This window comes from Gymnodraco acuticeps, unplaced genomic scaffold, assembly GCF_902827175.1.
Source record: "Gymnodraco acuticeps unplaced genomic scaffold, fGymAcu1.1, whole genome shotgun sequence".
Classification (NCBI taxonomy): Eukaryota; Metazoa; Chordata; class Actinopteri; order Perciformes; family Bathydraconidae; genus Gymnodraco; species Gymnodraco acuticeps.
Window position 1 is genome coordinate 4,727,758 of NW_022990313.1, and position 21,255 is coordinate 4,749,012.

The window sequence follows — 21,255 nt, forward strand, 5'->3', positions numbered from 1 at the left end:
TAAATGTATTTTAGCAACCCATTACACTAAATGTTTTCTTACATCATTTATTGACTAAAAAGAACAAAACACTTGGAAGCATCAATACGTAATAATTGTGTCGAAATTGCCAATTGGAATGAACTGAATGGCTAGAGCTCTCTATTAAAGGTCTTTTACATCTATGGAGCCAGCCATTAAACCGAAGATCGCTCTTCTATAGATGCTCCACTACTATCCAGCTCCATGAATGGATCATTGTCAATGTCTTATATGTCTTAAATGACATGATGAATTGGAAATGGGGGACCCTGATGTAAACAAGACGAAAGTCTTTCTCTGGTCTGCATCCCCTTAACAATTGTATGTTTTGTACTGTACTGTACCCAATATACAAGCTGTTAATACACTTTTCAATCAATCAACAGAAACACACACAAACAGCTTTTCCACCTTCCACGACTCTGGCCCTCCCTGGCCAATCAGAAACAACTCTCGTTTAGGCAAGCTATCGTGTTGTGTCGCGATAGTTAGTGGGACTCGGATTCAAACTGTGGCGGCTTGACAACATAACCTGTAAATACAACAGACGACTGATCACAGTCAAGGTAACTACATTTACCGTCATAAAGTGTTAACTGTATGCCATTGTTAACATGAACTCAGTAATGCTATCTAAAGTACCCTGGACGACCAACTAAAGCACATTTCACGAGTGGATGCTGTTCGTCTGATGAAAAAAATATCTGTAGACATAGCTTGCTAGTTCAGAAGCCATTGTTGTGTGTTGTGGTCTAATAGTAACGTTAAACGCTACTTTAACGTTAAATGTAGTGGACTTTGCACTCTATGTGTCAAGCAGTTGGTCAATGGACCGTTTCTATGTGTTTCTAAGTGATTTGAATATCAATGCTGAAACGGTAGTCCTAAGCTCTGTATCGAACTCCATTTTGAAAAGTTGCATGTTGTTTTGTTTGTTGGTCTATTACACACTCGTGCTCCGTGCTAAAGTCTTCGCCATCTTTAATCAAAAGCTCTTGTTCAGGTATTTTTACCTTACAAGTGGATTTAAACATAGATCACAACTATGTGGCGACACCTTGTGGTAGGAGCGTGTATCTATCTAATCAACACATCCGCCTTTCTTTGAGGTAATATAAACAAATAGTGCAACATCAATTTTAATCAAACATTTAGATTTCTCTACCATGCCATAACAAATAAACTTCTGGTCTACATTTACTCAGAATGCTAACTAGCACAAACTTGGAAATTGTCTAAACATTTACACCATTTTAACATCCATTAAACCAGTCTCTCAATTACAGATTCAGTCTATCTGGTTTTCTGATTTCCCTTGTAGATCTTCTGACCACATGTTCACTTGGAGTGTTAGTATCACAGTGTGTCTGTGGTGAAGGTGTGAACTCAGACTCAATGATGGATTCACTGAGCTGTTGACCAGCCTCTTTTGTTTTCATAAGACTGCGACGATTGCGTCAGAAGATTTGTCCTTCCTCTGTCCTCACAGTGAAAGATCGCGGTGCTACTTCCTGAAGAACAGTGGCTTTAGTTCTCCATCCATCAGGACCCTCAATCCTGACTGTCATTACTTGATAGCAATGGAAGCTGCTTAGCTGTTTTGTCATACCATGTTTTCTGCTTCATCTTTTGTTGTTGTAGTTGGTGTTGCAGCTTTGGGTGTCTCTTTTGCTTTGAATAGCTTGGCAGTGTGGTGCGCAACTTAGGATTCATCAGAAGTTCAGCAGGTGACAGTCCACACTCCAGAGGTGAGGCTCTGTAGCTGAGTAAAGCGAGGTATGGGTCTGAGCCACTCATCAGCTTTCTTTAGAAGTTGCTTGAGAATGTGAACTCCCTTTTCAGCTTTCCCATTTGACTGTGGATAATGAGGACTTGAGGTCACATGCTTAAAGTCATACTGTTCTGCAAATTCTTGCCACTCTGCTGTTGAAACACGGTCCGTTGTCACTCACTACTGTGTTAGGTATGCCATGTCTGGCAAAAATGGATTTTGAATGTGTTATGACACATGTTGATGATGAGTTTGATAGTAGTGCCATTTCAGGAAAGCTTGAGTAATAGTCAATGACCACTAAATAGTCTTTACCTTTGAGATGAAACCAATCCATTCTAACGTTATCCCATGGTGCTGTTGGCACATCAGTCACCATCATGGGCTCTTTAGTCTGTTTGTTTCTGTGTGTCTGGCATGTGTCACACGTACCAATCAGTCTCTCCATGTCTTTATTTACTCCAGGCCAGAAAACACTGTCTCTCACCCGTCTTTTGCATTTTTCAACACCCAGATGACCTTCATGTATTCTTTGTAGTACTTCCTGTCTCAATGTTTTCATTAAGATCTTTTGGGTCCATACACACTCTTAAATCACCACTTTTCTTCTTTACACAGACCATCGAGTTAACCCAGTCTGTTGGCTCCTCAACCTTTGTTATCACTCCGAGCATTGTCATTCTGTCGAGCTCTTTCTTGAAGCGATCTCTGAGTGGCGCTGGAACTCTTCTTGCAGCATGCACAACTGGCTGTGCATTTTCTTTGAGCTGAATGTTGTATGTGAAGGGCAACACACCAAAACCCTTAAACACATCTGCATAACTCTGTATTATACAATCAATAGAGTCATTTGGTGCACTCACAGTTGTGTTGATGCAATACACTCTCTTGACAAGTTCCAAATCTTCACATGCTTTATCACTCAGCAGTGAATCAAGTCCATCAGCCACAACAGAGAAAAGTAGGTGGTGCACTTTACCTTTTGAGGTTACCTTTTAAAGGTGGGGTAGGTAAGTTTGAGAAACCGGCTCGAGATACACTTTTTGTTATATTCCATGGAATGCTCTTAACATCCCGATAGCAATGAATATCTGAAGTGCTTTGACAAAAAATCCATACAAAAATGTCATCTGAAAAAAAGCCGTAGCGCTTTAAAAAGCACGACCAATCATCTGAGCCGGCCCGGCTAAAGTAACTGGATGGCCTACCTGCCTGTCAGCCTTCCATCTGTGCACAAACTTATCTCGTGCCCTCATTGGTCATGTGCGCGTTCGTGTGTGTTGGAGGAGGGGCTCTGGAAGGAAGTGGCAGATTTTTTCCGGCTGTGTATTTTCAAATTCTAACGCACTCGAGCCGGTTTCTCCAAAATGACCTATCCCACCTTTAAGAAAAAACACGTGACTTATCAGTAGCTTTAGACATTGTAAAACTATTTTTTATCAATATTTTATTGTAGATTATACATTTAACTTACACCATCTATAAAATATGTACCTTGTTCATAAAAAAAAAAAGGTATAAAATAAAAATATTTTGTAATGACAATCTAGAATGTGGGAAGAGGTGGCGCCCCTATGTGCCGCCCGCCACTGGCTTGAGATTATTCCACGTGTGTCACGCTTCTTTTAAACACCAGTTTCCGAATAAACGTCCATACAGAATTCACCAGTGTATTTTTGCTCATAGCTCCTTCAGTGTGCCTCGTCGATCCTCGATACTCACGGTGCATTTTAGGATTTTGGATTTCCTTCAAAGTGGCAAATGATTTAATTTCTGGGTCATAAGCCAGAGGATCATGGAGACTATGGCGCTTTTCCACTGCAGCACGTAGCACGGTTTAAGTGGGCCGGGCCAAACCAGGCCCGCTTTTTTATGCTTTTCCACTAGGGGTAGTTCTGGCTCAGGGCTACTTTTTCCCCTTTTTTCTGGCCCTCCAAAATCGAGGTTCTTACCGTGCCAACAACCGGGCTACAACTACAACAAAATGAACATATTTTACCATGATTTAACTGTAATGCACGTTTCAAAATGATGCCGAAGTAAGAACATACTGATACCGGTCTGCAGACAGACGGCAGGCGAAAAACCTTTTTATAATGCGTGTTTTCTGAATGGAGATTGGCTAAGCTAACGTTGTATATGCTCCGTCCACACTCACAACAACGGCCTACAGACATAAATAAACCAGCGACTGTTTTCGCCATGACACAGACAGTCTGTGGTTCTATTTCGTATATGACTTCGCCCTCTAAGGCTATCGCTATTGGGTAATCCCCCTGCGCACCTGCGCAGCACTGAAACACTTGTAGTCCACGCCCACCCACAAGGTGGGCCCCACCCTCGGGCTCCCTTCCGGTATAAATAGGAAGGAGGCCCGACAATCTGCTCCCTCTTTTCTTCAGCACCCCGTTACTGAAGCACAAGAGACACTTCAATTGCAGAGTAAACATGAGTAACAATTGTGTGAGAGATTGTCCCTCATGTGGCTCTGGGTTCATAATGACTTTTCGCGGGTGCAGACGGTCAGGAGTGACCCGATCTGGCCACGCTTCCCAGCCATCAGGAGGTTCCAGGAGGGGGGCGGCGGCGGCGAACCCGAGGACCCTGAAGGCTCCGGTGGCCACATTTGTTCCCCTCACCAAGGTGGAGGGGTTCACAGATGCTGGTTTCCCAGCCGCCCCTTCTCTGGAGCCGAGCCTGACGGCGTTTTTTTGGGGTAAGACAGGCCAACATAATCGCCAGACGGTGCCCTACATTGAGCGCCCCCAGAGAGTAGTGCTGGGGGGAAACGATTATTTTGAAAACGATTAATCGGGCGATTATTTGATCGATTAGTCGACTAATCTAACGATTATTTTTCTGTTGTTCAATTCATAAAAAACGTAATGTAAAAAAAAACGTAATGTAAACATTTTTTTTCACGATACTGTGTCTCAGGGGATCTTAATATTTAAGAACCTATTAATGTGTTATACCAGATTAACGGAAATAATCTCAGCTAACTGACGATACAAACCATGTTTACCAAAACAAAACACAAGTCTCATAAGAAGCATCTAAATGACCCCTGAGCGAAAAATGCTAACGGACATTGGCACAGAACTCAAGATAAAAGTACCCTTATTACTTATCGTAGCTGCACATACAATATATCCGATTAAAGCTGAGACTCCACAGATTATGTAGGTATATAGTATCATCACTGAGTGATCCGGACTCGCGACAGGGGAAGCAAATACAGTCATCACAACACGTACCTTCACAGAGCTTCTCGGGAGATCGTCTCACCACCGTAATCTGATCAAAAGACGTGTTCAATGGCATTACAATGAGAAAAAACGCGGCTGAATCGGTTAATCCATAGGTTTTTAACGTCTATGTATAAAAAAATGATTGAATTTATAATCCATAATTCCATTTTATGTAAAAATCGGAGAGCAAATGCTAGCTGCTAATGGTAGCCACCACAGCTAGCTGCTGCTTCTGCTAGGCTATGCAGCAGTCTCAGTGAGATATAAATATATAAATATCTTTGCGTTTTGGACTAACTTTAAAATATTCCCATGCTTTTGAAGACCTAGGGCGAGATGTTTTCGTTTGGGGGCTTCGTGCGCAATCCTGTGAGGAGGAGGTGGTAGCCGTTTCAGTCTCCATTGTGTTTGAAGTGCGATTGCGAACTGCTTGTTGCTTTGGGTGACCCACGTGTGTGTAGTGACGCGTCGACGCGGAAATATGTCGTCGACGATATTTTGAAGTCGACGCGTCGCTACAGCACTACCAGAGAGAGAAAAAGAACGTCTGCAGCAGCCGCAGCGTCCACACCGGCCACAGCCGCAGCAGAGGCCGCAAGCGGAGAGACGCCCACAGCAACCGCCTCGGCGTCAGGCTCGCCCTTCGGCGGCTGCAGGGGCTCCGTCCCACGTCTCCGCTCCCCCGCCACCCCAAAGACAGGGTCTCCCGGCGGCGAGTCAAAGGGGAGTGAGGCTCCCCCGCTCCTGGTCTGCTCCACGAGAGCCTCCGAGGAAGCAGAGCCGGTTCTGACGTTCTGGGGGTTGTGAGTAAAGTAAAGTGTGTTCATAAAATAAATCTGCAGAGCTCGTGGCATTCCTCTGTCCGAGATACGCCTCCTACACACGGTCATAATAAACCCATGAGCGCCGTTATAACGCCTCACGTGAACAGCACTGCACACACCTCCATCCATCCCCTGAGCGCAGAGGTCGCGTTAACCGAATATATTCCGTCTATGACGGAATTCTTTTGACAATGATGGAAAAATCTGAAAGCAGTCCGTCATTTTGACGGATTAGAACAAACTCAGAACAGCGCCAAAGTTTCCCCGCAGCAGGGCTCCGGTGTTATGCCCTTATGTCGTTTCCAGACCTAACTATGCCGTACAAATCATTGAAATGTCTGGGAGTTTATGCTTTACGCTGTGGCGCCCTACCCGCGAGGTGCAGTGGGCATGCACAACACGGCATAACACCGGCGCTAATCCCCCCCCCCCCCCCCCCCCCCCGTTGACAGTTCATGAGTGTGCTCTTCTGCCCCCCCCCCCCCCCCCCATCAGTTGTGTACAGACCGACGGGTAATAATGGATTTTTACGGACATTTTATGATCCTGTCCGTCAAAATGACGGGCAGCGAAAAAGTCTAGCGCAACCTCTGCCTGAGCGTGTACACGCTTCATGATTGAGAGCCGGAGTGAAACGCAGCGTGTGGAGGCTCCCTCGCAGCCCTTTCGCCTCACGGACAGCGGTGGCGAGGGCAATGGCGTGGCTCGTCACCATGACCACCATTACAGCACATCACAGAGAAGCCAGAACGGGGGAATGAGACCCATCCTTGATCTGTCAGTATTCCAGGCTGAGCACCCCCAGCGGCAGCGCCCGCAGCGCCACGGCATCAGGGCTCGCAACAGAAGCCTGCTGGTTTTAACCTGTCGGTTAAACTGCAGAGCTCGCTAACTAAGCCAGCTGTCACTAACCTGTCGTTAGCAGGGCTCGCTCCAGAAGCATGCTGGTTTTAACCTGTCGGTTAATAAACTGCAGAGCTCGCTAACTAAGCCAGCTGTCACCAATCTGTTGATTAGTAGACAGCAGGGCTCGCTGCAGAAGCCTGGTTTCAACCTGTTGGTTAATAAACTACAGAGCTCGCGGCATTCCTCTGTCCGAGATACGCCTCGTACAGCAGGGGCTCCGTCCCACGTCTCCGCTCCCCCGCCACCCCAGAGACAGGGTCTTCCGGCGGTGAGTAGAAGGGGAGTGAGGCACCCCCGCTCCTGGTCTGCTCCACGAGAGCCACCAAGGAAGCAGAGCCGTTTGTGACGTTTTGGGGGGGGATTGTGAGGAGAATAAAAGCTGTTTATTTTCCAACTTTTTGTCTGAGTCATCAGTATCAAGTGGTTCTCACTCTGTCCGAGATACGCCTCCTACACACGGCCATAATAAACCCATGAGCGCCGTTATAACGCCTCATGTGGGCAGCACTGCACACACCTCCATCCATCCCCTGAGCGTGTACGCGCCTCATGATGAGAGTCGGAGTGAGACGCAGCGTGTGGAGGCCCCCGCGCAGCCCGGGTCACAAACCCGCACAGCCCTCTCCGTGACGCAGCTGCTCCGCATTGGCGTCAGCTGGTCACGTGGGGATCCCCCTGGGTCTCCTCCACAGGTGGAGTCTCCAGAGGTGGTTCATTCGCTGCAGAAGCCTGCTGTTTTAACCTATTGGTTTATAAACTGCAGAGCTCGCGGCATTCCTCTGTCCCAGATATGCCTTACACACGGTCATAATAAATCCACGAGTACCGTGTGGAGTGGACAGCATACACACACCTCTCATCCCCTGGGCGTGTACACACCTCATGATGAGAGCCGGAGTGAAATGCAGCGTGTGGAAACTCCCTCGCAGCCCTTTCGCATCAAGAAGCACGAGCGGGGAGGGTGTGGCTCGTCACCATGACGACCATTACAGCATATCTCAGAGAAGCCTCTCCCCCCCACAGTTCCATGGGATACATGAAACACTCCTGTCATCCTAGGAACAGTGTCTTGCGCTCCATTCAGCGCTGCAGGAACTCCTGTTGAAAAAGGCATTTTTTCCAAAAGGGAGGAAAATCAGGGTTTTTTACTCCCGTTATTTTCTAAAAAACGGGGGAGTGAGACCCAGCCATGATCTGTCAAGTGTTCCACATGCTGACGATCAAACAGATGCTGGAATGTGTTCGCCAGGATGTGGTTTTATCTGGACGACCTGCTATTGCTGGCTCGCTCCAGGGAGGAAGTCGCTTTACAGACGGTACATCTCGTATCGCATCTGTCAAAGCCTGGGTTTCATAATAAATTGGAAGAAGAGCTGTCCTCTTCCCTCTCAGACAAACGTTATCTGGGAGTTGAATTAAACTCAACCAGCAGAGCGCGGCTCTCCCACCTAGCGGGTGGGCGTGGACTACAAGTGTTTCAGTGCTGCGCGGGGGCGCAGGGGGATTACCCAATAGCGATAGCCTTAGAGGGCTACGCCAATACTCATAGAAGCTGGAGTTACAGTAGGTAACTTCAGTTTGTACTTGTTTAACTTTTGTCCAGTTTCTGAACAGATATGGTGAGCTGTGAGCTCTGAGTGCTAACGGCTGATGTTTTGGTTTTGTGGTTCGCATTGAAGATGACGTCACGGCAGTTTTACGCAGCGTCGCTCCGCCCGCCGAACAGCCGATTGCCCCGCCTACACTGCGTTACTATAGTAACTACCCCAGTTACTAAACTGTAATGGAAATGCAGCTTAAAGTGAGCCTGGCCTACCAAGGCCAAACTAAGCTGTGCTAAGCCGTGCGAGGTCCTGCAGTGGAAAAGCGCCATAAGAAACACAAAATAAGAAAGGAGAAAAGCCTATTATCTTGCGGTTATTTTGTCTACCTGCCCAGTGAAGAAATATGCAACTTAGCGTAACATTTAACTATTACTTTTATTTTAGCACAAATCTGGTTTGTATTTTCAAAAATACAAACCAGATATTGCTGATCTGTCAAATAATGTGTCATTTACAAACTGTGATACTTGGAACGACTTTAGCACGCTTGCAGAGAAGAATACAAAGCTAACAAAATGTTAGTTGTTTTGGGGAGATGTTGTGTGGGGAGATATGTTGTTACGGCCATTACCAACATGAATAGAAACAAGTCTTTAAAGAAATATAAAGACAGCAAGACAGCATTGAACTCCTGGCAAACAACTTGAATGTGCATGCTTGACTTGAAGGTTTTCTATTCCTTCCAGATGGCAGCAGAAGAGGAGACCCAGCGCCTGAGGAGCCAGCTGAGGGAGCGGGATGAGCAGGTCCACCAGGCTGCTCAGGCCGGGCTGGACCTCCTCAACCAGCAGATGGAGCTGCAGAGCCGACTGGACGAGCAGAGGGTGGAGATGACCAACGCTCTGGAGGTGTGACTCCGCACCATCTGTACTGCAGTACACTCCTCACGGTTTACATCGAATCATAATGACCATTAAAGGGCATGCTTGATTTGATTTAAGAAATACATTTCTGCATGTCTTTATTAAAGGAGCAGTGTGTAATTGCAGGTCACCTGCTCAAAAAGAGGGGTAGCATTACACCTCTTGTTCCGATGTCAGTACAATCTCAATTTATAATCATCAGATATGAAAAAAAAGCCAACAAATAAGTAGCAATGTCAAGATGTTGGTGGATTCCCAAATTCTGAAAACCAGAATCAAAATGCTTTATTTCTCCAGGGGTAAATAGGTTTTGTGACAGTTCATCCACAGAACAAAATAGTGAAAGATGAAAAAACATTAATATTAGGGCTGTCAAACGATTACATGTTTAATCAGATTAATCACAGCTTAAAAATTAATGAATCATGATTAATCACCATGTCCAAAATATGCCATTTCTTTATGTATATTGTTGTGGGAATGGAAAGATAAATGAAAGAAGGCGGATATATCCATTTAACATACGTTATGTATGTGTTTATTATAAAAAATGTCTGTGTGTCAAAATGAAAGACAGCCCACACACACACCTATCAATCATCAAACCGTGGGGTCTTAATTCATTACGTGTTGATTTCTATCAACGGGGGAGTACTTCAGGAAAGTCGACGGGGGGGGGCTAGTGGAGTACTTCGTGACCACAGAGCGTGAACGTTGTGATCAGCTGTTTTAGCGCAGTTCTCCAGTGAAGGGGGGGGGGGGGGGGAGTCTCCCTCCGCAGCCGGTTGGCGTAGTTTTGGCACAATTCCGTTGTACAGACCGACGTTAACAGCAGCCCTGTCTGTGCACACGGAGACCGACTCTGTCGTCCGGTGATCTAACCGCCTTCTGGAAAAGCTTCACAAGTACGTCGGTACGCAAATGCTCTTTGTGACACAAGTGACGGTACGCATTTCAGATTACGCACATAACCTGCGTACCAGTTATGTGCACCCCTGTACTACAGCAAAAGTATTCTCCGTCGGGACTTCCTGCAACAACACAGCGCCGTTATCTTGATTCTGATTGGCCAGAAGACATTATAAAAGATGTTCTATTGAGAAGACGATCACTACGTGACAAAAGTTTTCAAAACCGTTTCTAGTCTTCAGTATTTCCAGACAAGTGGCTACTGAAATCAATCTTACTAACTGCTGTCTGTGCAATTCTCGGCGCGAGTTGGCGGGCTTTATCTTGCTCATTTTTCATGGTGGGGGTAAGCCATTTTCTGCCACTGGTGGGATGTATGGGGCGGGCCATTCTGCACATAAGTTAAATGCGTTAAATATTTTAACGCAATTAATTCAAAAAATTAATTACCGCCGTTAACGCGATAATTTTTACAGCATTAATTAAAAATATTTGTATTAACATAAGAATATATGGGAAGTGTGCAATTTTTAAATTAACGTGTATATAATAATAATAATAATAATAGTAATAAGTAAAAATGTGGACATTGTACTACGTTAATATGTATGTCACTATATAGTGATGAAATAAAACATGGTTTAACTTTTTTTTAAAGTAATTATAATAGGTGCTTGAGCATAACTTCATCTAGTGCATCTAAATGCGTTTGGGAGGAACACAGATCCTCTGGGCATTCCCTTACATTTTAAAACATGACATTGTAGATAAAACGATGCATGTTGCAGGAGAGCTAATAACGTTAGCAGTTACATGTTAGCCGTTAGCAGCCCGTGGGCTAACAGCAAGTGTGCAGCACAAATGACAGTGGCCCTGGGGATTATTCTGAATTGTTTCCAACTCAAACTCCTGTCTTTGTGTGATGCGTGTCTGAAAGGTGCTGGAGCAAGAGAAGTACTCCCTTCAGAAGGAAGTGGTGCTGAAGACTCGGATGTTTGAGTCCCTGCAGTCAGACATCGAGTGTTTGAAGAGTCAGCAGAGGAGGCAGCTGGAGGAGCAGCAGGAACATCTGGAGAGGAGCCGCACATCAGCCCTCACTGAGCTCAACAACAAGGTACAGCTTAGCATGTCAGCAGGACACGCACACACAATCAGACATGCTCAATGATGCTCAAAACATTGGTGAGACTTTTACGAGAATATCCCTTCCTTTTATGCTTTACTATAATAACAACAAAAGCTTTGATTGTCAAGTAAACATCTTCCTGCATGTTCCTAAGTACTGATGTAAATGTTTTGGTTGGCATTACCCAGTTGCTGGCGCTGCAGTCGGCTCTGGAGGAATCCCAGCTGAGTAAGAAGCAGCTGGAGCACAAACTGGAGGTGCAGACGGAGACTCTGAACAACAAGATGGAGGAGCTGCGAGCTCTGAATGAGAACACGCAGAGCTCCATGACCTCTGAGATGATGGAGGTGCAGCTGAAGATCATGGAGCTGGAGACCTTAAAGGTGAGCAGAGCTCCCAGTATCTATGGTGGAGTCAGTCTGTGTCTACTCTTTATTCACAGAGAAGGTTTACACTTTTCTGTAATGTGGTGGAAATGTACTGAGACAAACCAGTAAATAATAATAAAATGGGGAGGAAACCTTTCCGTTATACTGAAATGAAGATTCTTGGAATAATGGGGCTTTCACACCAACGCGGTTCCAGGGCCGGTTCGGAGCTAGAGCTTGAAAAGCACAATTTTTTCCTGTTCACACCGCAGTGGAGCCGCCTCTAAGCTCCGGAATCCGGTTCGTTTCAAGCACCTAAAAATTGTCGGTGTAGAAGCAAGAACCGCATGCGTCACGCTTACGTCGGAGGGTGGCGAGATTAACCTGAGCTAACAGTTAAAGGCGAGTACGGCAAATACAAGTTGTAACAAGCAGTAGTGCTGAGCAAAGTGACTAGAACGCGACCACACACTTGTAAAAAAAAAACACACTTTATAAAGTCAGGCAACACTAACAAGGCTTCGTGTGGTTCTGTTTATTTGTACCTTACTTTGACCGTTCACTGTCATTGATCATTGTGGAGAGCAGGCAGACATTTTGTTTTGTATTATAGCAGCTATCGGGAATCAATACATGGGCTGCACAGGTTGTCATGACAATCACAAGTAGAATCATAATAAAAATACGCTGCTAGTGGAGCGTCGCAGCGGCAAAACTGTGCCGCGCCACAACTGAGCCGCATTTGAGGCCCCCTTCGCAAGGTGAGGCCCCACGCAGTCTGCGTGATCGGCCTGCAGGGAGGGACGGCCCTGAGTGAGCACCGCTGGGGAGAAAATCAGTGACGTAAACGGCGACGTCATGACGCAGCAGCGGCAGCACCAGTCGGGCTCTGGGCGATGTGAACAAAACGGGGGCTGAAAAGAAAAACCGGTTCCGAACCAGAAAATCTCTAGCACGGAGCTAGAACGGGAACCGCGTTGTGAAAAGACAGTATTTTAGGGAGTTTATTCTTGCAAGAAGGTAAATCGTTACAGAGTCAAGCAGTCTGCAGCGAAGTACAAAAGTCAGGAGGTCTGCAGAGGGTCCAAGAATAGAAGAGGAGGGGCTGAGACAAACAGAAAAGATAAACATTCTTTTAAACACATCTGCTAGCAAATGGAGAAACATCATGTCGACACTCCACGAAAGGACAAGACCATTAACCTTACAACAGCTCTAACACCATTTAGGACATTTGCTGCTACCTGTTGTGAGAAATAGCTTGTCAAAGAAGAACATATGGTGAACTTGAAATGCTCCCTCAGCATGATACCATTGTCAGTTGTATTAACCAGTCTGGTGGATGTTTCTGTCTCAGGTGGAGCTGGAGCAGACGCTGCAGGAGGGTCAGTACAGGGAGCAGCAGCTGGAGCTGACCAACAGCACCCTGCAGCGCCACCTACAGCGCATCACGGAGGACAAGGAGGAGCGCGAGAGGGAGGCCGTGTCCTGCTTCAATACGTTAGAGGTAGGGGTGTAACGGTTCACAGAAGTCACGGTTCGGTTCGTACCTCGGTTTGGGGGTCACGGTTTGGTACGGGTTCGGTACAACAAGGAAAAGCAAAAAAAAAGTCCCAAATGCAGATTTTTTTTTGCTGTTATTTATTTGTAACAGTAGTGCAAGTTTAGGTATGAAAATAAGGAACTCTAACATTTGGAATCATTAACTGTATTACACAGTTAAAAACAAACCACAAACAGTAACACACACAAATGGCCATATTATCTATAATGGCTGATGTCAAACTAAAAGGTTACATAAGCTGTACAACTAAAAGGCAATACAGAACTGTATAACATCTCCTGATGTCTAAATATAAAATAAATACAATAATATAAAACAAAATAAAATCTGTACCTTTAGGAGCAATGTCTAACATGTGTAATTCACTTGTGAGTGTGTGAGGCCATTATCCTAAATAAAGGTACTCAAGCTTTACTCTATTTTCAAGTTGTTCTTCAGAAAGATGAGTTTGTCTATGTTGTCAGTAGTGAGGGCAGATCTGTTGGCGGTAACTATCAACTATGTCACCTGCCGTCGAGAAAACCCTCTCGCTGGGACTGAGACTGACTCGGAGGTGATTGAGCATGTTTGACGTGTTACCACTAGCATACCGCATCACTGTCGAACAACGCCGACACACCGTCCTCGTCCGATCCACAACTCGCACCCCATCATTGTTGTAGTCCACAGGGAACCCGAAATGTTCCCACACAGCTGATTTAAAAGAAGCAGGTGGGTCTTCTAGCTCCTGTGTGTTATGTGAACTCGCCATAGCTACTAACTGTTCTTCTTCATATATTGTGTTCGTTTTGTTGTGTTTTGTTCTTGTTCTTCATTTGTTATTTACGGGCGGCTGGCTTTTAGGCGCAATACCGCCCCCTGGACTATATATAGTGTAATACTGCCCTGAGAGACTTTTTTCCCACTCGTAAAGGCGTATTCGCCGTGTGACTGCATGTGCCGAACCGTGACGGTACGGGACAAATACGGATACCGTTACACCCCTAGTTAGAGGTGAACCTCCACTCAACCGCCCACTGTGTGTGCATTAATACGCTGTTCATAAAACAGGCCGTAACAGTCTGCTTGATTGTGAATCAGGTCTAGAGAGGTGCAGTGTGAAGGGGCCATGCGTTATAGAAGCTTCTCTCAACAGCATGCATGTGTTACTAAGAGCTTTTACCTATGGCTGGCTGATATGAGGTATATCAAATATATTTGGATTTTGTGTTGATATTTTAGGGTTGACTATTGGTGTAATTTATTGACACAATTTTGATAAATAATCATCAGAAATGTGGATAAAATGAATTGGTGATTAAAGAATTCAAATGACTTTACTGAAATGAAGCCCATTAAACTGTTATTTCAGATCATAATACTAGATCTAGACTTGTTTAGAATATTTTGATAATATGAATATGTAGCCCAGTCGTAGCTATATTCTGACTTTAGTAGAGGATAATAAGTTGCATTGTTACTTGAAAGGAATACGCCCGCAGCACCATATCTACTGTCAGCGCATGTAAACACTTCTCATGATGTTTTTGTCTCTGTCTCTTCAGAAAGCTCGTGAGGCCAACAGAGACCTGCAGGTTGAGCTGGACCTGGTTCTGCAGCAGGCCCAGGACCCCAGCAGCAGAGGGAACTCTCTGTTTGCTGAGGTCAGAAACAGAGAAAGGCTCTTCCATCAAGGAGAACACTCAATAGTTTAAAGCATGCTCATTTTCCAGTCTCAAAAAGTCCAAATTAAGGACAGTCATCTGTAATGCAAGCATATCTTTGATCTGTGTTTCATAAACCTTTAATGAAGGCCGGTAAAACTTAAACAAGGGTTTATTTGAAGTCAAATACAGCGTCACAGCAGGTGATGCCCACTTCATGATTCAGTAGTATAGAACTAGAACATGTTACCATGCCATCCAAACTTCCAGCATCTTACTAGCATACCAAAGGTAAAGAACTATTTGTGGCTATGTGCACTGAAGGCTGTTACAGCATTACCTGTCCTAACTAATAACACAGAGCACTTCAATAAAGAAGAAAAGTAAACAGAACTGTAACCTTACAATAAGTCACCTAAATCAATATGTACACAAATGGACAAAGACGGTGGCATTCATTTAGATGTGATTCAACAACTGTGTGTGTGTGTGTGTGTGTGTGTGTGTGTGTGTGTGTGTGTGTGTGTGTGTGTGTGTGTGTGTGTGTGTGTGTGTGTGTGTGTGTGTGTGTGTGTGTGTGTGTGTGTGTGTGTGTGTGTGTGTGTGTGTGTGTGTGTGTGTGTGTGTGTGTGTGTGTGTGTGTGTGTGTGTGTGTGTGTGTGTGTGTGTGTGTGTGTGTGTGTGTGTGTGTGTGTGTGTGTGTGTGTGTGTGTCAGCTGGAGGATAAGCGTGCAGCGATGGAGAGGCAGCTCATCAGCATGAAGGTCCAGAACTTGTCGCTGCAGAAGCAGCACGCCTTCAGCAAGCAGCAGCTGCAGCGCATGAAGGTACGTGCTGTACACGTGCTGTACACGTGCTGTACACGTGCTGTACACGTGCTGTACACGTGCTGTACACGTGCTGTACACGTGCTGTACACGTGCTGTACACGTGCTGTACACGTGCTGTACCGGTGCACTGTTGATGGGTGCTAACTGTTATCCCTGCTGCAGGTGCAGATAGCCACTCTGATGCAGCTGCAGGGCTCCCGGGCGGACCCCGCTCAGCTGGAGAGGCTGCAGTCCATGCTCTCTGAGAAGAACGGAGAGATCCAGAACCTCATGATGAAGCTGCAGAGGCTGGAGAAGGTGGAGGTGAGTGCTTCATCTACACTTCTTAATTTCATACTACTGCACACCATTTTGATGTTCATCCATTTTATGGGAGGCGTGTGGTGCAGTGGGTTGTGCGTTGGGATTAACCAGTGACATGTAATGTAATGTAATGTAATGTAATGTAATATACATGCTTCCAACAGGTCCTTTGAATCCTTGATGTTTTTTAATTTAAAGGGACAAACACGATTATTAACTTTTACCAATGTTTAAACTATTGGGTGATAGTATCTTCAACCAGAGGGAAATTGGACTGAAACCTACTGAAAAGTAATGTTTGAAAAGGTGGAGGAACCCTGCATCCACAGGAAATCCACTAATGTGTGAGGCGGAGCGTGTGAGGGAAGCACCAGCTGATCTTTCTCAAATCATTGCCTGCCGCTCCATCCATGAGTGCTGCGCTGGTTTCTTCTTCATTTCATTTCAAACCTTTATTTAACCAGATTGGTCCCATTGAGATCATAGATCTCTTTTTCAAGGGAGACCTGCAATCATGTGTTGATTGTGTGTAACTTAGCCAGCAGTGTCAGATAAAGACAAAGCTACACTAATTATATTAGTATTATATTATCACAAGAATGATATTCCAACACCGGGCGTCCCCTACCTGGCAGTAAACAGTGTGGTGCCTTTATGGCAGCGTGAAGCAGGTACAATTATAGCAACCTGAACGAAGAATGTGTAATATATCTATATGATATATGTTGTATCGGGAAATGAGGCTAGATATCTGAGATTTAGGATATTGTAAAAGTGTTGTCTTTGCCTGCTTTTAGAGACTGCATTACAGTAAAGTCATGCCATTTTCTGAATTTACATTTTTCATTGTGTTAATATTTGTGAAAGCATTAATGGTGAACCATATAATATTGTCACAATATGGATATTGTGGAGTATCATAACAAATATTTCGATACAGGATTCTCTTGATATCAACTAGTCCTAACTTGAATACATGTAGAAGTGATGCGATTTGTAGTGACGTGGTGACACAGAGAAAATCAGACATGAAGATATTCCCTCTCATCCAAAACATCAGTGACACCAAACAGAGGGTGGATTCACCTGGAGGGCAGATGATAAGCACAACACTACATTATACAAGTTTGTTGAATCATGCATTTGATTTGTCTCTTTGTCTAAAGACAATGTTTGTTTGTTCAGATGTTGCAGAAGTCTCAGCCAGCCAATCCTGGTCCAGCAGAAGGTGGAGAGGGCCAGGATGAGACCTACTACACCGACCTGCTGAAGATGCAGCTCAGCAACACTGTGTGAGTCATGCTGAGGAACTGTCTGCTCCTGCTGCAGTGCAGGGAATATGTACTGCTTCAAGACTGCCTGATGTCTGAAACATGAGTATTTGTCTTTGTGCTTGATTGGTTATAAAACTGTGTGTGTTGTGTGTGTGTCAGTAAGGATGCAGAGCGTCTGGGAGACGACCTCTCGCTGCAGAGGATGAAATCTCTGTCAGAGAGTCAGAGAGCTTTGGAGCTGGAGAGGAAGCTCTACTCATCTGAACGGCTGCTCAAACAGGTAACAGCTCTGTGGAGCACCACCACCCAATGCATTCTGGGTAAAGAACAGGCTCAGGGAGTAAAGTGCAGAGAGAGCATTGTGGTGTAGGGAACTGAAACATGTTTATCTGTGTGTTCTAACTGCCTGATATATGAAGTAGAACCCAATGATCCATGGTGTTATGGTGCGTTCACACAGGAAGTGAAAGATGCCAATAGATGCACATAAACATAGGTGACGAGAGTAAAGCAAATGCCTCAGCGCGAATGAAGCAAGAGACAATGCGTGTGACGCTGTCTTGCAACAGCCAATCAGCGTTGAGATTCCCCTCCTTCAGTCACTGACGTGCTGACGTTGAATCAGAAAACATCAGACAACCCAGAGCTCTACATCACCTGATATTTGTACAGAGGCCGGCTGAAAATCGATGTTTATAAATGAATGTGTACCATAGACTGTCTGGCAGGAGAAAACAAGTGGCTGGGTTAATATTTTACGCATGGAAGGAGCAGCTATAACAATAGTTTAGCCTAAACCTGATTGATCGGATCTCTTATCAGAAAACAAACAGTTTGCTTGCCGTCATGCGGACAGACCTATTACTATGCACCATTCTAAATCATTTTGATAAGTTTACTGCAAGAACATCTGCCACTTGAAACAGTGATGAAATGTTGTTGGTATCGAGTTGGCCATGGCGATAAGCCCCACCTCCTCTCTGGTGTAGATACGGGGGGCTTATTAGTTAGTTAGTTAGTTAGCTAACTATTAGTTAGTTTGAGTGACGCAATAATCACAAATGTTGCGAGGCGTAATTTCGCTTTGCGTCCTTTGTGAATGTTATAGTGTCAGAGATACAACCTAACACTGGGTCACTGCTCTCTGCCACAGACGCAGAGTGAAAAGATCAAACTGCAGCTCAGAGTGGAGGAGCTGCAACACAAGTATGAGCCTAAAGGTAAGAGGGGGCTCAGTGTGAGGCAGGCTGCCTGTAACGGGAGGTTACGTATTGTAACCCTAGTTATATAAGCACAGACGGAGCCCTCTACTGGACTCTATGGGTACTACCTCTTAACCTCACTATGCGAGCATTCACCTACTGAGATATCTATAAACGTAGCTGGCCCCGGGGGCGGGCCTACCTGAATGCGTGCGCAAGCCCACCGTATATAAGGCGGCCACGCCTCCTGACTGTCATCCTACACCCTCTTCAGCGAGCGGCATAGGACAGACAGGGCCCCAGGTAGAGGGCTCCGCCTGTGCTTATATAACGAGGGTTACAATACCTAACCCCCCGTTATATATCACACAGGCTCCGCCCTCTACTGGACTCTATGGGTACAGTGGGTGGAGCCCTGATGGATAAACGCCCTGTCGTCCAACAACATCGACCCATCACACTGCCCCTGACCGGCTTTTGGTTAACAGCCACTGCACCGCAACCTCTTCTCCTCCGGTTGACTGTGGAGAAGTCGGGCCGCAGCTTACTTGGCTGGTAGAGCACACTCACACACGCTTACCTCGTGAAGAGTGTGCATGGAAAATAGTGAGGGAGAGTCCTCCAGCCCTGCATGGGGCTTACTGCGCACCATGTTTCCCGGGTCCCTAAGGAGCATGGGAGAACACAAGTGCATTATGTCCAGGGGGGTGTCAGACATAGGCGGAGTTTGACATTTGCGCTTGGGGGGGCAAACCTTTTTTACTGACGTCAGTATACAGTCCCAACTATTGCGTGGGGTGCTAGGATACAGTAGCAATAAAGCCAGCGTTCACCGCACTGAGTATGACTTTTCCACATACGAACACAACTCGTCTCGTCATGCACGCCTTATGCCCGTCGTACACACACACTCATATGGAAGGGGCGGTATCTCCCCTCAACAACAGTGCATTACAACTGTAAAACGTATCATAACTGTGCACATCTTATACTTATTTGATAACTACTATATCCCTTGGTTACTTGAACACGCTACAATATTATTAACCAGTGTCCTACTTAGTGCAGAACTAGACCCCTTTTTGTACGTTCCGCATATATGTCCACTAGTCCCCTCAGGACGACATGACCGCACAGCTGTGCGGTCATGTCGTCCTCAATGTGAAGAACCGCAAGTGAGGAAAATCTTGTTCCTCCCATCGTTGACCGCAGCCAGTTCCGAATTCTCCTCATTGCAGAAAAACTTCTCTGAGGTGGCAGATCCGATTGGCAGAGTCAGTGCCAACTGGAGCATCTTGTATATTCTTGTAATACAATAGCTGAATGACTTATATGCAAAAAAAAAAGGGAGGGAACTTGTGTCCTTACACACACACACACACACACGTCACAACATGCAATGCCCCCCCCCCCCCCCGCAAAATCCGCCTATGGTGTCAGATACCTACTGACTAGGGATGGGAACGATTAATCGAATATTCAAATGTATTCAGGTATTAGAATATGAGAATATGAGTTATGAATATATTTATTGTAATTTTTTTTTTTTTGGGAAGGGTGCCTAAGTTGATTACATATGATCAAATGGAATAATTCAATGTATACGACAGTGCCATAGCTAAATGTGTTAGGTCTAAAGATGTGTTTTGCTCCGCTCACCGGTCCCTCACGGCGGGCAGAGCTGCAGGTGCTGATCTCTCTCTCGCGTCCGGTTATAGTTCACTCGTGTTTATGTCCAAATCCATCAGATCTAGCTAGTTGTAGCTAATGATATGGCTGCTGCCCCTCCCTACACGCAGATCACGCAGACTCAAACCTCATCTTATGCCCAGATTCCAGCTGAGAGGGTCTTCTCTACAGCTGGCCTGATTGTGAATCGTCTCCGCACCCGCCTCTCCCCTGAGTAGACATGCTCATATTCTTAAAGAAGAATGAGTATTGAATAGCTGCATTCTGTGCATAGGCCCTGTTACAGGTTGATCTCTGTTGTAATAGGGTTACGTTAGCCTAACCCGTTATGTTGTTCGTGTATGATCCCTCTTTCATTTAAAAACCAAGTTAAGTTTTAAGCATGAAAGCTGTAGGCCTATAGTTGTTGACTGTTCAAACTGTGATCACCAGTTCAATACATTTGACAAATTCGACTTGGTTTCTATACTTATTTGAACATTTATTTATTTATTTTTTGAAAATAATTTTTTTTTTTTGTAATTTATTTTCCCACATTTCTTCTTTTTTTTTTTTATAGGATATGTACATTTCGGTTAACCGTTTTTTGGGGTTCGAATATTCGAATATACATTTGTTTTCAAATTCCCATCCCTTCTACTGACCCAAAGCCCCCCCCCCCCCCTCACCAGTCCTGTGTTGCCCCAGCAAGCACAGACGATGAAAAGGAGCCAGACATGTCCAAAAAATAAAACCTTATGACGGGACCTGGCGTAGACCAAGACACCGCCGTGCATATGCCCTCCACACTCATGGCGTCGAACAAGTCTGTTGATACAGCCATACCACGTGTAGAGTGTACATGGATGGACCCCAGTGGAGAAGGCTCTCCCCGGCTGTCCATAGGCATGTGAAATGCACTCGCAGAGCCATCCTGTCTGGCGTTTCTTGGACAGAGCTTTACCGGCCACACCATCCCCAAAGCACACAAACAGCTGTTCAGTGCGCCTAATGGAAGCCGTGCGCCCTACATAACATGCCAGCGCACGCACCGGGCAGAGGAGGCGCAGTTTAGCCTCCCTGTCCCCAATATGGAGTGGAAGACTAAAGCCGTTTAACTGAATAGCC

At 45.4% G+C, this 21,255-nt stretch overlaps 1 protein-coding gene across 4 annotated transcripts in view; it reads left to right on the forward strand.

Moving 5' to 3' along the window:
- Positions 1 to 501: 501 nt before the first annotated feature.
- Positions 502 to 21,255, forward strand: part of spdl1 (spindle apparatus coiled-coil protein 1) — a 36,036-nt gene continuing 15,282 nt past the window's right edge. For 2 of the 4 annotated variants that reach the window (XM_034222857.1, XM_034222860.1), the window contains exons 1-11: positions 502 to 587; positions 9,064 to 9,225; positions 11,087 to 11,263; positions 11,464 to 11,658; positions 13,001 to 13,150; positions 14,752 to 14,850; positions 15,567 to 15,677; positions 15,843 to 15,983; positions 17,169 to 17,275; positions 17,417 to 17,537; positions 18,411 to 18,477. In XM_034222857.1, coding sequence (XP_034078748.1) covers positions 9,064 to 9,225; positions 11,087 to 11,263; positions 11,464 to 11,658; positions 13,001 to 13,150; positions 14,752 to 14,850; positions 15,567 to 15,677; positions 15,843 to 15,983; positions 17,169 to 17,275; positions 17,417 to 17,537; positions 18,411 to 18,477 — 1,330 coding nt within the window. In that variant the 5' untranslated portion in view covers positions 502 to 587. Of the gene's footprint in view, positions 588 to 1,662; positions 1,770 to 4,311; positions 4,509 to 9,063; positions 9,226 to 11,086; positions 11,264 to 11,463; positions 11,659 to 13,000; positions 13,151 to 14,751; positions 14,851 to 15,566; positions 15,678 to 15,842; positions 15,984 to 17,168; positions 17,276 to 17,416; positions 17,538 to 18,410; positions 18,478 to 21,255 lie in introns of all 4 variants that reach the window. The other 2 variants (XM_034222858.1, XM_034222859.1) reach the window with 2 other exon arrangements.